The 18,056-nt window shown below is 39.4% G+C and overlaps 1 protein-coding gene across 3 annotated transcripts in view; it reads right to left on the reverse strand.

The window, feature by feature from the left end:
- Positions 1–17,821, reverse strand: part of SOBP (sine oculis binding protein homolog) — a 156,717-nt gene extending 138,896 nt beyond the window's left edge. For all 3 annotated transcript variants that reach the window (XM_059941478.1, XM_059941476.1, XM_059941475.1), the window contains exons 1-3: positions 17,726–17,821; positions 4,293–4,431; positions 2,321–2,506 (exon numbers count right to left, since the gene is read on the reverse strand). In XM_059941478.1, the coding sequence (XP_059797461.1) occupies positions 2,321–2,506; positions 4,293–4,431; positions 17,726–17,821 (421 nt within the window). The remainder of the gene's footprint in view (positions 1–2,320; positions 2,507–4,292; positions 4,432–17,725) is intronic.
- Between the last annotated feature and the right edge of the window lie 235 nt (positions 17,822–18,056).

Here is an 18,056-nt window from a genome sequence, read left to right on the forward strand (position 1 = left end):
GCCCATTTGTTTATGTATTATCTATGGCTGCTTTTCTGCTACCACCGCAGAGTTCAGTAGCTGTGACAGAGACAGTAGAGCTCCAAAGCCTAAAATACTATCCGGCCCTTTACAGAAAACATTTACTGACCCCTGCACTAGATAACATAACTAAATCAAAATTCATCTCTCCTGTAAGTTTCTGCTTAGGGAATAATAGAGTAAGCTCCTTGAAAGCAGAGAACCTTTGTGTATCTTTTTCTTGTCATATAGAACCCTGGAGTAGGATCGAGTCAAGGCTTAGAGCAGATACAGAAAATTAAACATGTGCTTCCCTACATTCTGTTTTCAACAGATGAGTGCCTTGGAGTTCCATGGAAGACAGCATAAAACCACTGGTGTTCAGTTACTCTGGCTTCTAAATCCTCAGAGTTCCTACATCTAAGACTTACAAGGCTCAATTTTTGGCCTCTATCCTTTGCATATTTATTTCCTGATCTGATGTGGAATCAGAGTTAAATAGGAGCTGTGTGCTTGAATTCCACGTGGCTGGCTCAGCAGGAAACTCCAGGGCAGGTTTTTTGGCATGCCAAACTCATGTTAGCCTCAGCTATGCTAATTTCTGGAGCTGTTTGCTTTGCTCAAATAAATCTTAGAGGGGAATTTGCATTTGGATACACACTTTTTTTTGCACAAATTATGTGCATGATAACTCTGGGGCAGAATAAGGACTGAAAAAAAAAAGAACAAGAGGCATGGTGTTTACTGAATGGTTATCATGTGGCAAGCACTGTGCTGGTGCTTTACATACATTTTCTCATCTCATGGCCACAACTACCCCATAAGGTGAAACTGTGATCCCCATTTTACAGATGTGGAAATCATATAACTTGTCTACACTCACAGAGCTGGTAAATGACAGAGCCTGGATTTGAACACAATCTGTCTGAATGTGAAGCCTGTGTTCTTTTCACTTAGTCACACTGTTTTATTGAGACCCTCATCATCATCACCACTCACCTAAGCCACTGGACATACATTCAAACAACGAACCCTACCTTTAACAAAATTAGTCACCCTTCTCTCCAGTTGTCCTATGCAAAATATGTGTTTGACCTTTAGGATATAAATTTGGGTCCCTCTGCACCATAAAACCAAAGGAGAATAGTGGCATTAGAAAGACAAACTTTATATGATACACAAATTATGTTAGTATTTAGTAGACAAACACGATTACAAGTGATTTTGATAGGTAAATGGATTTTAATGACATATCTGAGGCCCTCAGTATGAAAGGACACTTTTGCTGCTAAAATGTCATAGGCCAAGCAAAAGAATGTGCCCATACCATGAAGAAAAATGTTAGTAACACTTAGAAGATGGTACAAATATATCTATAATATAAGCCGAGGAATTTATATCTACAAATATCTTCACTATTTATGGAAACATAACCAAACACCTATCTTCCTTAAAAAAAATACAAGCACTAACTTTAGTGAGTTATGATAAGTACTGCTATCAAAACTCAGTATTTATCATTGTTCAACTCAACATACAGAAAAATAACCAGTGTAGCAATTAAGCATTCTAGCATTAATTCTGACGTTTTACAGCAAGCCAGATACAATATTACTGAACTTCTTTCTCTGTGTGGAGCGTAAGTGTAACCTAGCTTGCAATACAACATCATGCTCAGCCCATTGCCATCTAGCTTAACACACCGCCATCTAATTTTCTGGAAATATAAAAGAACTGATTACATTTTCATGCAAATGAAATTCAGATCTCCATTTTTTTAAAGCTCTCAAAGAGAGCTTTGCACAAATTAGAAAGAACTCTGTATGAGATGGGCAACCTAGGTTGTTTCTTAAGTGGATTTATAAGAAGGCACGCTGGGGAACAAGCCTGCCACACACACTTTACAAATTGCCCCTTCCTTCGCAAAACCCACAGAGGAGACATGGTCCTCACTGCACCACCACCCAGCTCAACCATGGTTCCTTTTTTTCTTGCTAACCAGGCAGTATATATCTTATTTTTTAAATTAGTTCATCCTTTTTTATTTTAAACAGATGATTTCAGAGAAGGAAAATAACTTTTTTTTGTAGCCAGGGGTAGGAAAAATTTATTGTCAGTTGAAAGTTGACAGCCTAAGCAATAGTAGATTGGCTTAACAAAACAATACTACTTTAAATAACACATGCACTAACATTTCTTAGCTGCAAAGTCCCTAAAACAGTCTTTTCCAAAATTAACTTAAGCATTTAATAATTATCATAGGACGGTTAAAACAATTTTCTATCAATCATTATCACTGGAAACCCCAGTATTGACTTACCTGCCGGCGGCTTTATGAAAGGTGGCGGAATTAAAGGTACAATAATGGGCACATTGCCATGATCCTTTGACCCTGCAGGTGAGTCACTGAGTCCATTTCCTGTGGCAAGCCCTGAATAGCCTGTGCTTATATTGTAGGGTGAAATAACACTGTCCTCAGGTAATTTTGGTTTTGGCAAAGAATTTTCTGTAAAAGAAGAAAATCACATTCAATATGACGAAAGGGCTTACAACCACATCTTCTCAAGTAAAATGGCTATGGAATAAAAATTTTTTCTTGCAAATCTTTAAACACTTTACCAGAAGTCCACAGACCATCCTGGACCTTTTCAGTTGTGTTACCATAAATTTCCAAAGGGCTCCTTTATAATTTGCTCCACTATGATAGCTAACATCTCAACTGTACTGTGGTGATGAATTTTAGCACTGTAAAAGCCCATAGAATATTGAGAGGCAATTAACCCTTTCCACGTACAAAGTGATATACAGCAGACATCGCTCTCTGGCTACCAGGGGAGAAGCTTAAAAAGTGCCCCCGTAGCACTGTAACCAGGTCCCACTGTATTGTAAACTTGAGTGATAATATAATCAAAAGAACCAATGAGAAAGAAGCTGATGATTAGGAAAAAACTGTTGTTTCACAGGGTAGACCCATTAAATTAACCCATTAATACCCATTAAAAATTAACAAAAATGATCATAAAGAAAACCTATAATGATATGAACTTTGTGAATTTTATCCTTGCATGTGAATCATTAAAAACAACAACAACAACACTCAACCACAGAAAACAACTTTTTCCCTCCAATAGCATATCCTGGCACTCTCTCCATGTTCCCCAGAGGTAAAGATTATTACCTAGACCAAGTGTTAAACGAGCTATTAGTTTACAGAATATAAACTCATGACTTGCATTTTTCGTTTACAGTGAAATTGATGATACTATCTCTGTAACATGATGTGTACAATTTCATACCAAGCTTAACATAAAATTTGTCACATACGTTCAATTCCACATGCCTGCAGGACAGCTCATTTACATTTCATTGCTTGGCATACAAGAAGGGAAAGCACTATCTTAGAGACTGGAAATAAAATGCATGAACAGGTAGTTTATGCCAATAGATATTGAATGCAATGAAAATACTGATCAAATTGCCAATTATATCACACAATTAGTTTTAGTCACATTTTATTAAAGTTCCCCAAATGGATTGCTTCTTCACATACTCCTTTTCTTTGACAAACAAACACTCTATCCAAATTTAGGTTCATAAATTCAGTATGCAGATCAACACCCACCAATGGTTCTAGACTTCATGAAATATCAGGCACTGCTACCCACCGGGAGAATCAGTGTTATTTCAACTCCACCAACCTTCTAATTTCTACTCTTTGGCTGGGCTTTGATGATCATTCTTATGGAATTATATAGGACCCAACCATCTACTACTCTCTTACTCTTCTTCTTACCCTATCCAAGGCTGTGTGGATGAGGCAAGGGTGAAAACTTCAAACAGAAAACAGAAATAGGGCTTTCCTTTAGAATTCCCACCCAAAAGGGGAGGAGGAGAAATTACCAAACTAACCATGATTGTCTCTTACAGTCTGAAAATCTAAACCTAACATTTCACTTAACAGAAAGCACCAGTCCTTAACAATTGATATATCGAAGGACTCAGGAAACTAGAAATTAGCCAACACTGTCCCTTTCTATCAATTTGTGGGCAGGACCACAGTGCTTAGCTAGCCCTTGTCTAGCTAACTCTCCCATTGCTGGATGGAGATTAAGCTGTGTCTATTTTTGTTTTATGTTGTGCTCTTATATTCTGCAGAATTCTGCTTATGGGGATGTCCATTTAAATCAACCATTGGCATCATGAACAAAAGGAGTCCCAGAGCAACTCAATTCCGGCAGGTTGAGATAGTTAATCCTTGTTTGCATGAACAAAAGGACATTGAATGTCATTACCTTTGAGAACAGAAATGTGCTGCCGGCTCTCTCCATCTGTAGGATAGTTTCTAAATTCAATATCTTCACCATCTTTCAATTCAACCTTATCATAGCCATACCAGCCAAGAAGTTCATTCATGGTGTTTTCTGCAAAGTTCTGAAAGAGAAGCATAGGCTACTTATGTATATAATCAATAACTATTTGAAAAGAACACATAAATCGAATTCTGTTTCCACTACCCATTTTCTGCCAGCCCCGCCCTACCTCCCTTAGAGTCATGTTCATTTTTCAAATCACGTTCAAAAACTGTCATGCGTTTAAATCTCAGGATGACGCATCCAATTATGACAGGCCTTCAGACATTTGCAATTTAAAGATAACAAGAGAAAAGGTATTTGTCAGTTTTGCTTAAGAATAGGAAGTCATATTTTGGCATATCCTTCTGCAAAGTCTATATCTTTCACTAATACAAAAATATTGAAAGGTAAAAGCACAAAAACAGCTAAGAAGAAATTTTGAAACTGAAAACAATCGACCATTTTGTGGCTCAGATTAATTTAAACTAGAATTGCTTTCTAACTTAGGTGTTTCTTAAGCAAAGAAATAATTTCTCAACTGTCAACCACTACCATCCAGAAAGCTGAATAGTCTACAAGGGTTTCCCTTTTTAATTTTCCCTTTTGTAACAGTATTCTTTAAACATTGAAGCATAATTTCCTTTACGAATTCCACTAGTGACAGATTCTTTCCCCATGAAATCAAAGGTTACTGTGATTGTCTTCTGACAAGTAACATAAAAGTACCAAATAACTTTAAGTTTACTAGCCAGCTCAGATTTTGGATAATGTATGAAAACACTTTATGAACTATAAATCAATATACAATCAGCCCTCCATATCTGCAGGTTCAGCATCTGCAGATTCAAGCAACCGTAGGTGGAAAATATCTGGAAAAAAAATTCCAGAAAGTTTGAAAAAGCAAAACTTGACTTTGTCATGCAGGCAACTATTTACATAGCACTTGTATTGTATTTACAACTATTTACCTGGCATTTACATTATATTAAGTATTATAAATAATCTAGAGATGATTTAAAGTATACGGTAGGATGTGTGTAGGTTATATGAAAATACTACACCATTTTATATAAGGGACTTAAGCACTGCGGATTTAGGGATTCTGGTGTGGGTGTGGGGTGTCCTGGAACCAATCACTTGTGGATTTGGAGGGACAACTCTATAAAATATAAGGCATTATTATTGTTGTTATTATAGATATCAAGCTGTGGAAATAATGGGTAAATAATAATTGGACAGATTTACAGCTTATACTACCAGGTGACTATTTTTAATGAACTTAACAGCTGGTATATCTTAATGCTTGTGGGTGCCTTAAAGCATCTCTATCTGAGAAAGAGAGAGTAGAGAAGTGGTTACCCGGGGCTGGGGGCAGCGGAAATGAGGAGATTGGTCAAAGGGTATATAGTATAGCATGGTGTACAGTATGGTGATTATAGCTAACAACACCATCATGTACTTGAATGTTGCTGAGAGAGTTGATCCTACATCTTTTCACTGCAAAAAAGAAATGGTAGCTATGTGACAGGATAGAGGTGGTAGCTAATGCTATGGTAGTAGTCATTTTACAATATATAAATGTATCAAATCAATACATTGTACACCTTAAACTTGCACAATGTTTTGTGTCAATTATATCTCTTCTCAATAAAGCTGGAAAAATTTTAATAAAAAGAAGGATCCTATACTACAGAGTAAGATAATAAATGTTTGTTGAATGAATTTTTTTAAGGCATCTTTATCAGGCAAGGCAGGTTGAGCCTCCTAGACTGAGCTAGAAAAACTATATATTCTAACCTTCTCTGTGGCTCAAAGAATCTTTTCTCATTCTCCCTAGAAGTTGTCATTTCTGAAATACACTGGGATGTATAATTTATACCTGAAACAAGCACCCAGGCTAAACCAGCATGTGCACAGCCTCAACGTGTAAGTTCCATGTTCTCTTGAATTTCACTTTAGATTTCAGCAGGGGTTGCATAAAAAAAGAAAGGAGGGACTTCCCTGATGGTCCAGTGGCTAAGATCCTGCGCTCCCAATGCAGGGGGCCCGGGTTCGATCCCTGGCCAGGGAACTAGATCCTGCCTGCGTACTGCAACTAAAAGTCCACATGCCGCAACTAAAAGATCCCCCATGCCGCAAGGAAGATCCCCCATGCCGCAACTAAGACTCGGTGCAGCCAAAATAAATTAATTAAATAAATAATAAATAAGTAAAAATAAATATTAAAAAAAGGAAGGATATTACACTACTCCATAAAAACAAACCTGGCATTTCAAACCACCCACAAGATGCTAGATTTTTTTTTTTTTTTTTTTTTTTTTTGCTTTAGTACCCACTTGAGCTCAGAGCTCCAAATGGGTCAATCTGTGATGGTATAATGCACAAGCAATTTTTTAAAATCTAGCCAGATTGAGTCAGTGTTACCATCCACAAGGCCAACAGTCAGCCATATCAAGCTTTAGTGAGGTATTTATTCTCTCTGATGGCTGGTCATGTCCACATTAAATAGACATTCTTTTCATGAATGCACAAAGATGATATGATCAATATGTATAATAAGCTCAGCAACTTCTGGAATACCACTGAGGAGGATTCGGCTAAATGCTGCACTACTCAATCAAAAGAGATTGCTTTAATGAGGTGTCAGTCTCCCCTAACACCCAATTTCTTTCACTGAGCTGAGTGCCTGGACTGGAGAATGACAGTCCCTAAGCACACAAACCGAGGTCCTCCATCAGGGGTCTGGCAGCAGAAATCTCCAAGGATAAGGATTACACCTTGCATCAAAAAAACAATTCCCAACAGTGCTAAAAGCCAAGTTCAAGCCATCCTACTGGTTTATATGCTGTTTGCCTCAATCTCTAAGAGAAATGTGCCCAAAAAACAGGAAATCTCTTGCATAGTAACTCCTGGCCACCATATCTAATTTTCTAGACCATTTGTATCTTGGGCACCTCTTTCTCTGGTTCTGTCTAACCTCTGAAGCAACACAAAAGCTACAGATGCATAATTCATGGAGCAACCTCCCAGCTAAGGATATAGATTTGTTTGTTTTAGTCCAGCTGCAAATCCGTTCAGCCTTTCAGAACCAATCCCAGGGATGGGATCCAGAAGTTTCAGACATTCGCGTAAATACTGAACCCTCAACTGGATTATTAACACCAAATTCATATTATTTGGGCATTTTAAGTGCATCACTTAGTTTACGGTTTGTCCTGAAAACTCAGAGGCTTCATGGAACAATCAATATGATCAATATGGAATTGACCTATTCCATGATTTTCGAGTTACTATAAATGTCAGTGAAAATAAACTCTAAAACATTCCCTTTCCTATCATTGAAAGTAAAAAGAAACATCATAATGTTTTGATATATGACTGGAAAAGCAGAAAACAAAAGGTTTATAAAGTCTTGAGCCATAACTCTCAAATTTTTCATAAAAAGTCGAACAAGATAAAAGAAAAAGAAACACCAAACTACAAGAATAGGTATCACCTCTGGCTTATATACTATTGCATTAAGAAATCAAAGAACCCCAAGGAATAAATCATTTTTAATTTCTAGTTAGAACTTCATGCTAGACATCATATGGGCTCGCTATGGTGCTAAACCAAAGGAAATGAAATGGATTTTTGCAGTTACCATCCAAGAAACATAATATATTCTAGGAGAAGTGAATTAAATGTTTATGGTCCATAAGGGTTTTCAAGTTTTTCTACCAGAAAATTAAGGTGATAAGAGTTAAAGTGCAGAGAGACTTTTGAGGTAAGGCTGTTCGATAATAGGACAAGCCGCTGTTCTAAGAGAAGTTGTAAAATTTGCTTCCCCAAAAATCTTCACCCAGAATTTCTCCTGGAGACTTAGAGCAGGAAACTCAAGTAGAATCTCTTAAAGGCCCTTCCAGCTCTAAGATCCTGTGAAATCAAAGAATTTCTACTTATACAAGAAATAAATTGCCTGCTGCAAAGAAGTATCATAATTACAGTGATCACACAGCATAAATTTTACTGAACAGCCACTATCTCAAATATTTTATCATTGTTCCCATAAACCATCAAAATGTGCCAGAATTTCAATATTCTGGCATCCAAAACACATTTTGCAGACTGCCTCTCACCCTTGGAAGTGGCACAAAAATCCTCTCTCATACCATGTGGTCCAATTTGGGTTTGGAAAATAGGTCACTATAATTACAATGATAATGTCTAACACTCTTATAGCACTTTACAGTGTTTCCACATCCTTTAACTCTCTTGTTCCTTTCAATTACCCTGTGAGTTAGGTATTTGATTTCCACAGTAAACTTTTGGTGAACCTCTGTGACATCCTCATTTTACGACAGAAAATTGGAGCATACAGAAGGTAAATGACAGGCATGAGAGATCACCTAGTAAAGTCAGAACAAAAATACAGATCTTCTGATTCTTATACCAGGACTCTTTCTATTATAAATTCTGTACAGTCCAATGTGTCAGCAACTCCAAAGGAGCTACCTCCTTGGACCAACAACAGTATTGCAAAGAAATCATATCACTGATGTCAATGTCACATACAAAGAGCTTTCCAACCAGGACATATCTACCTATGCTAAAACTTTGCTTGTTTTGTGACTTGATCATTGACCTCTACTCTCCTTAATTGTCTTTATTGTTGGAATAGGGGTTCTTAAAATTCATAATCAAAATTTAATCTTCTCATTGGACAATTTTTTGACATCACATCTGACTCTAATGGCTTTGCACTTTTAATACTATACTTCCATACCCCTTCCTCTCCCTTTCCAATTCCCTTCTCTCACCTCCAGGGTTCCTAAAGAAAGAAGAAAAGCCTAACCTTTAATCTGAAAGCATGATCTTTTCCTAGAATTAGAAAAAAAAAGGTCACAGAAAGATAGTGGAAAGACAGGAAACTTAACTATTTCCCCACTCCTCTGAGTTCTTTCTTCACTGGCAAAGTTTATTTTTGTTGGAATTCAATTCCCAGGACATTCATTAGACACTCTCCTTATTCAACTAGAAATACTGTATGCATGTCAAAGTTCACTCTAAATGGTTTTTAATTGAACATTTTACCAGGTAAATAATAATGACTTGACTTCAAGTCATTTTGAAAATCACAGTAATTACAAAGCCTCAAAATACCTCTGAAATGCAAGTACTTCAAGGTCTTCAAAAAGGACTAATGATTTTATTCTGAAAACACCAAAGTTTAAAATACAGAGTAGGTACCACCAATTTCTCTTATCTCAGGCCTTGTATAACTGAATGTCAGATGTGTTTTCAACTTGGTATCCTACCCAAGAAAGCAGAAAGTTTTCAGAGAGCTCCCAATCATTCATTCAGATGAGGGGAAAGCCACGTCCTCCCTCTTCCCACAAACATAATTCCCATTTCCACTCCAAGTCCTACATCCCTCCACAGTGCTAGTAAAATATGTCATCTATCCCCCAAACACACTATAAGTTGCTTGAGGGCAGAAACCCTTTATTTCATTTTATGTCCCATCTAGCACAATGCCTAGCACTTAGAATCTAATCAATAAATGTGCTAACACATTTGGATACATCCATAAATATTTTTAAAAATATGTAAATACAGAAAAATTATCAAACAAAATTCAGGACAGCTGATTCTAAAAATAAATATGTGAAAGCTTAAAAAATTATTATATCCAGTGTTAATGAGCACTCTCAGACTTTTTTTTTTTTTTTTTTTGATGTGGACCATTTTTAAAGTCTTTATTGAAATTGTTACAATATTGCTTCCGTTTTATGTTTTGGTTTTTTGGCTTCGAGGCATATGGGATCCTAGCTCCCTGACCAGGGATCGAACCCACATCCCTTGCATTGGAAGGCAAAATCTTAACCACTGGACCGCCAGAGAAGTCCCACCCCCGGACTATTGGGAATTCAAGTTAATTCAAATTTTAGAAAAGGTTAACTTGACTCTCCGCAATAAAAGCTTAAAAATTTACATACCCTTTGATTCAGCAATTTTATTTCTAGGCATAGTAGGGACTATTCTAAGGAAATAGGTACAAAAATATGAATGTTCAGGAATGTTTATCTCAGTGTTGTTTTCTTAGAAACAAACTATATGCCAAACAATCGGAATTCAGTTAAATAAATTATAGACTAGTCATGAAATTACTGAAATGGAATACTATTTTGCCACTAAATATATGCTGTGGATAAATTTTTACTGCCATGAAAAGCTATTAACAATATGTTAAGTTTTAAATGGAAGGTTAGTACACTATAAGACCATTTTTGTTTTTTGGTTTTTTTTAAAAAAAAACATTCATCATACATAGAAAAGGACATGAAAAGACATACATCAGAATGTTGACGGTAATTGTGTCTGGGTGGGAAAATTACAGGCTTTGTTTTTCTTTTTGCTTATTTATATTGCTTATTCTACTATTTATGTCATGTCCATGTATTATTTTTATAAAAATCAAAAAATAGTTTTAATTAAAAATTAATTAACACATAGTCTTCTCACAGACAACCATGTCAGTCATATTCACAGTCCTAATGACAGTAAAAAGGATCTGCCAGTTACATTACTCAACTTCAAAACATTCTTACACACATTATCCAAGAAAGCGGAGCATATGAGAAATACTTTCAAAGGAAAAGGAAACCCCCAATCCTGAACAATTTACAAGGTGGGGGAAAAAAATGCTGGTATCACTGCCAGTTAAGGTTATGAATAATAGAATGATGGTTATTTTTGGAAAATATTTTATCTCCCTTTTCACGTCCATGGGTTCTGACTGACTTCTGAGGTAGATTTCTATTAAGCGTCACTGGGTTCACTAATTAAGATTTTTAAAGGGCTGGGGGGATGAAGCTGCAGAAGAGAAGCAGTTTCTTTTGTAGGAAGTAGGAATTAAACTTGATTAGAAATCAATTTCTAGCTCTACCTATCCCCAGGTCTGAAAGTTAAAAGAATTATAATATCCAATGTTAATGAGCACTCTCAGACTACTGGGAATTCAAGCTGATTTGACTTGCAGTCATCTCTCTTAACACAGATCTAATGGATCGGTTTTATTTTAAGTTTCTACCAAGAAGCAGGCAAAACTTAAATAGTGCAAAAGAACTGTGGGAAGAGCCCTTTACAGACTACAAAGTACTTCCACGCTCATGATCCTACTGGGTCTGATGGTATCCTAAGGATAAGCCACTCCCACAGACATCCCATTTGAGGGTCATCCACATGCATGTTATGTTAAGAGCAGCCAGATTCATACTCTTGGTGCAGACTTTACCCATTGAGCCCTGCTGTTTGTATCTGAACTGCATACAGATTTCTGGCCTGAAATCCTTTGAAGAAGGTCACTGAGCTCCATTTGGGTCATTTTGCAGCATTGTTCTCAGCCACAACACAATGATTAGCACACAGTTCTAAGGGCAGAGGACACATCAAAACACTAAAATCCAGCTCCGACCTGGAGCAGGCCTGAGGAGAAAGTCTTGTTCTCTTATTGACACAGCCTGAATTAGATGGATGTATTATTGTCACATGAAACCAAAATTGTGCGTTTCCACATATAAAAATCTATGTTGCTTTATTGTCTTGTTGTGACACAGAGCAGACAATTATGTCCCCATGTTTTAATCTGTGGCCAGGACATCAAATGTCCTAAAAAGGTCAAACAAATGTGTGAAATTGTGGAGACCAGCCCTGGGGCTAACACTGTAGCAGGCATGGCAGGTGTGCAGCTGTGTGCAGCTGTGTCCTATCACAGCTGCAGCACTGGCCTTAAAATCACCAAGACTTGTTACATTGTTTTCCTGTCCATGCCAAAAGCCACTGGGCTTAAAGCAGGACAGAGTTCCACAGCCCTTTAGTTATATAAGAGATATTAACACCTATCAGTCTACAGATTCTAAAATATACATTCAGCAAATCTCACCCAGCACAGGCTTTCATGTCTGTTTACATGTTTCAACTGGCACCATCAAAAACAAAGTTGTTTTTTTTTTTTTCATTCTACCCTGGAATATCCCTTCTCTTTTAGGAAAATATTCAATAATCTTATTAGCTTGAGTGCAAGTATGGCTGACTTCCCATTCCGCAAAAGGAAGTTTTAGACTTCAGAGATTTTTAAATGATCCACCTTCTACTACTTCTAATAATTTTTTCAAAAAAATAAAATGTATAAAGACTCAATAAAAAGAACACTTCCTTAGAAGATACAAAAAGTCTGGTCACCCTTGCAAGACACCTCTATTTCCCTGGAACTCTCCTTTGTCAGGCAGTCACTTGTATTCACTGATATTTGCCTTTTTTGAGGCCCTGTTTTTGACTTTCATTTAAAAACTCTGTTACCTCTTGGTGTCTATGAGTCTGTCTTTCACACAAGGAGAGGAGGGCTTGGCTTCTCTGAGCAGTGCTTGGCAAGCACAGAGGCAGGAAACGCAGAAGGGAATGAGTCTGTCAGACTCATTTTCTTCTAGTTCAAATGTTTATTTCAGATTCGGGAGGAAGTGGAGTGGTTCCTTTCCATTTCCTCCCCGCTGGAACCTGTGAATTGTGTAAGGCTTAGAGAGTCTCGCTCTACCACACACTATCCTCACCAGTTCACAGATGGAGAAAGAGACTCTTTTCAGAAAACTCCCGGTTTGAACAGAGCAGAATTCATAGCTCTCTGTGCCCTCCCAGGACCTTCTCTTATGGTTTGAGACTAGAGCCTTGAGCAGGACAACCGCGAGCAACACAGAGGACAGGGCTGGTGGGCTCGGGGGAATATCCTACACCAGCTTCCAAGGCGCAAGCACCACGCTCCGACTGACAATACTTCCCAGCCCTGCCACGTGGCACACCTTAGACCACTGCTCAGCCAGGGAGGTCTGACATAATTCGTGAATGCCACAGTGAGATCTGGTCCCAAGCCCACTTTCTAGGTTCCTGAGACTCACTGTTTCTGACATCAGGATGGAGTTTCAGGAGCAAAACTTAAAAGATACCTGTTTTAGTAATGAGCTGATTTCCACCTTAAACACGCTGACTTTTCCAATCCACACTCTGATATCTCTATTTTATTTTATTTTATGGCAAGCTATTTAAATCACTGCACTCACCAGCTCAGCTCTGCAACTTGCTTTATTGTCTGTGCAATTGACACAGGTCATTTTTAATGCCAAATGGAGACCATCAGAAACTAAACTAGAAAATCTTATGGTGAGTTTACTACTAAACTCTAACAGATGTGCCTGACTCTAACTGTAGGCATTAGGACTGAAGCATAATTTTAGGTACAAATTACTTACTAAGAATATTTATAGACAGAGAACTTCAGCAAAGACCCTAAGACATTTAACACAGATTATCCTGTAGTTGAGCAATTGATAGGGAAGCCAAACATTGTAAATGCATTAATTATGGTTTGTTTAGGAGAGTTTCCAGGGCAGAGTGCTTGATCTAATCACAACGGTTTTGTCAAAGAGTTTTAAAAGATGAAAATCTGACTCATTATCTCTACTCATAGTTTACACTTTGTTGAGTTGTATTACTGTTTGGTAGTCACTAACCATGTTCACCAAGATCTATGCACGTAAAATACACACCCTTAAGCGCAACTATATTTACACTTACTCATATATTTACATTTGCACATCCAATATTACATCTAGCTTTTATGTTATGCTCTGGATGAACACCTGAAACGAATTAACACTTCCATATATCAGAATTCCCTCCTAAGAGCCATTTATTATGATACATGTGAGCTAACAATATATTGAAGGCATATTACATTAGATACAATCACAATATTCGCTTTAGAAACCGAAAGTAGTCAAAATAGAAATTGAATTGCCATCTGATTTTTTAAAATCCTCTCTACTGGTCACTAACTAAATAGGGCAGACTGACTGTAAGTACAGTAAAGCAACAAGTCTTTTTAATTAAGAAAAACCAGGATGAGTGGGGGGGAGAAGGAAAGATAAAAAAACATTATAAAGGTCATAATGAGACAAACATTTCTACTTGAAGATATTTTCACTAAAGGACATTAAAGGCAAGCTATGCCAAGTCATGTACTCTTCACACACAAAATTATATTGTATCAAATTTAAATTTGTTACAACTGCTTTGTACATTAAACCAGTGATAACGAAAATGTAACTCAATATCTGATCTAGTGAAACAGCAACCAACATTAACTCCCAGCCACATGAAGACAATCTCCAATGCCATTACTGGTGTCAGCTAAACCTCTGCCAGTGTGTCTTCTCTGCCCATTTTTAAATAAATTTGTGACTATCTCAATTAGGAAATCTTGAAGGAAGTCTCTATTATGAGGCAATTTTGTTGCTCATTCTCAGCTCCCTGCATTTGCTGTACTTAAAATAGATGCTTATACCAATGTCCTTTCTATTACCCGAAGGGGAAAAAAAATCTCATACACACCAGTCCTTTTTCTTTCAGCTCGCAGAGAAGCAACTTGATCCAACCAGTGTTGAAACCTGAGTAGGTCACTGTACACCACGATAAAATTCCCTAATCCCTGAGCCAGCTCTCCCTAAGGGGGGCCTCCTCCTGATCCTCCACTTCCCAGGCTGACTTTTGCATTCGCTCTCTCCTCTTTCCCCCTTTCATTTCCCCTACCTTCAAGCCTTGATATGTGATCCACGGTGGGGCTCAGGTTTCCGTTTTTACAGCTTAGGCCGTGCTAGCTGTATACATTCCTTTCTTTCTGCCGGGCTGTGATTACTTACCAGGGCTTAGTTTACACTGGTCCAGATGAAAGCCGTTCAGATGAAGGCAAACACAGCCAGGCAGCTCCAGCGGCACCGATATGAAGCTGCACAAGGCCACATTGTGTTCTCGGTGACATTTTGTTGCACATATTTTTATGCAGGGCAACCAACTTGTTAGGTTACTCTACACTTTAGGTTTGGGGAGATGGAGGGGTAATAATACCATGGGGTTCAGGGAGGGGTTTTATTGATGTGGTTATTAACATTAAAAGCAGAAAAATATTGATGAGTTCAAAATAACCCTTCCAGCTTTTGACTTTGAGAAATCACTTTTAAACTGAGGACTTTTGGTGCTATTATATTAGAAGAATGCATACTGAACAATTCCACTAGAAATGGGATTTCATGACTCACTGGCATGATATGCATTGACACGACTGAAGATTCTGACCCAGTGTCTCTTACACATTGTTCCAAACTAGGGAGAAAATACTGATCCTTCAGGCAATTGAATTATTTGCTGTGTAAAACTTAGTTAATGCTACTCTGTAGCAACTGAAATGATAAGGATTAAAACTTCAAATAGTAGGTGGTGACTTGGAAGAAAAATAACATTTTAAAAAGAGGAAATTCTGTGCACGAAGGTTAATTCCATACTTAGTCCTGCAGCATTGGCTAAAAATTGTGTAATTTTTCCCCTTCACACAATGTTGTTTTTGTTTCTTCCTCACCAGTTCAGACAAACATCTGTTATACTGTAGAAGGACAACTATCTCCCAAACCACGGAGTGCTCCCGCAGCCAAAGTCAACAACGTGAGCCCCAAGCATCGAGCACAGTCAGCCTTTATATCCAGCCGGGATAACATTTCACATGTTTTGATTAAAATTAGCTAATTTGTAATTCTAGAACCTATGAAACTTAAAAGCTGCCATCCATATAGATCACATTAGACAGTGTTTTAAAGGGCCAGTGCACACTGTGATTTCTTAGTGGCTTTACCTCTCTCCTCTTCCTCCACCCCCAATTTAAAATGAAATGGAAAAGTAATCTGGAAATGCAGGACAGGAGGGAAAGGCGAGTGAGGAAGGATGGTTATTGTAAACTGTTTGAATTCCATCCCCATGGGAAGACAACTCCTGCTGGTCTCTTTTTTTAAAAACTGTCTATCAGTGGAATCAATGGAGGTTTCCATCACAAGGAATGGCACTGATTTCCAAGGCAAATCTTCCTTAACTCTCCTTGAACTGATGCTGCACCTCATGCTTCCAGGCACTAAATTTGTCACCCAGAAATAAAAACCCTTATTCCAAAATGCAGATTGCTACAGACATTTTCTGGAAGAAAGGAACGCTAAGCATATGCACCTAGGTACAGATATAGGAGGTATTATCCGTGTGCCCCTTTCTAAACATGGGCTTCATTCAAGGCACTCTCTAGAATATGCTTGTTCTAATCAAGACAACGTCAAACCGCAATAAATTTTACTTAGTTGCTTGCCATCTTCATCGTTTACCTTTTAAATACCAACTTAACCAACCTGACCAAGTCAGTGGGCAGTGTTAAGGATTCTATGCAGAAGATGGGGAACACCAAGACGACTGCAGAATGAAAACTAAAGTCCCCCCTGAAATCTGCTACTTGTATGTAACTCACAGAAAGACAAAAAATACAAATAAAACAATTTTTAAAAAAAATCAAGACAGACTCGTGAAATCAACACAAAACTAAACCCTCACCGGGCAAAAGCTGCAACTTCATGGAAAATAAGTGGGGGGGACGAGGGGGGTCCGGAGCCGAGCGGTGCTCTTGTGCAATCACTCCAACGCGAACAGCTGGAGCGCCAGGCTGCTGCGCTCGCCACCTCTGGAGCACCGCTGGCCTGGCGGGGAGCCCGGCCTCGCCGACAGGACTCCGGGCTGGTCTTTCCGAACAATGGGCAGGCGCTCTGCGAAGGCCGCCCCTCAGACAGCTATCTTTTGCACCAGGGTTTGCCCGGGTCTGCTTAACTGGGAAGTGGAGCATGCAAAGGGAAGCGGGAGGCGGAGGCAGCCGAGTGAGAGGAGCGAGCAGCTGCGGGCGAAGCGAGCCGGCCGTCAAAACGGTACCCAGACCCGCGCCGCTCGGGCCACAACTCGCCCCGGCACTGACAGCCCCTTTACACCGTCGCAGCTGGCTTCCAGGCGGGAAGCGGGATCGAGGAACGGGGAGATGAACTGGGGAGAGGGGTGGAATCCAGCGCTCCCCGGCTGCTCCGGCCCGACGGCTCTTAACTTTGGAGGGATCCGGGGGATGGTTCCCGAGGAAGAGGAAAAAACTACCCCACCGACTAGGAAAGCCTCTTCACCATACCCACCCTCCACTTGGGCTCCCGGTCCCCTCCCTCTGAAACGCGCCTGTTACCAACCTGGGGTTTATAAGGTTAAATAGTATGTGGTTTCCCGGCCGCCCCTCCACCCCCATCAAATCTGAGGCAGGCAAATCTCGGGGATGCAGCCCGAGAGTTGGCCTCGGTTTGCACCTGGAGGAGGAGCTGAGGCGTTCTGGGCATCCTACAGAAACTGACAAGCGCTCCCCTGTACCCTCAGAATCTATACAACGGCCCACAGGGAGCAGGCGGAAGAAAGAGCTCAGGCTCTCTGGCCCCGAAGTCCAAAAATACCTTCATTTCCTCATTGATCTCCCTTTTCACTGGGTGAGCCGGTTTCCTGCTTCTTTTATTTTCCGGAGGTCTCCCTTCTTTCTCCATTTCTGCCATGTTTTTGTGTCTGGTTTCTGTGGAGATGAAATGGCTGCTGCCGCCGCCGGCGGTGGTGGCGGCGGCGGCGGCGGCGGTGGTGGAGGTGGTGCTGATGGTGGCAAGGCTGGCGGAGGTAGCGGTGCTGGCGGGGCTGGGGCTGGGGCTAGGCGGGGTGGGGGGGTGGGGAGGGAAGGCGGGCGCCGGAGAAGCGGGGTCTCTTCTAGCGGCGGAGAACGTCAGTGGCTGTCAGAGG

The sequence above is a fragment of the Balaenoptera ricei genome, chromosome 12 (genome assembly GCF_028023285.1).
Source record: "Balaenoptera ricei isolate mBalRic1 chromosome 12, mBalRic1.hap2, whole genome shotgun sequence".
NCBI classification, from domain to species: Eukaryota; Metazoa; Chordata; class Mammalia; order Artiodactyla; family Balaenopteridae; genus Balaenoptera; species Balaenoptera ricei.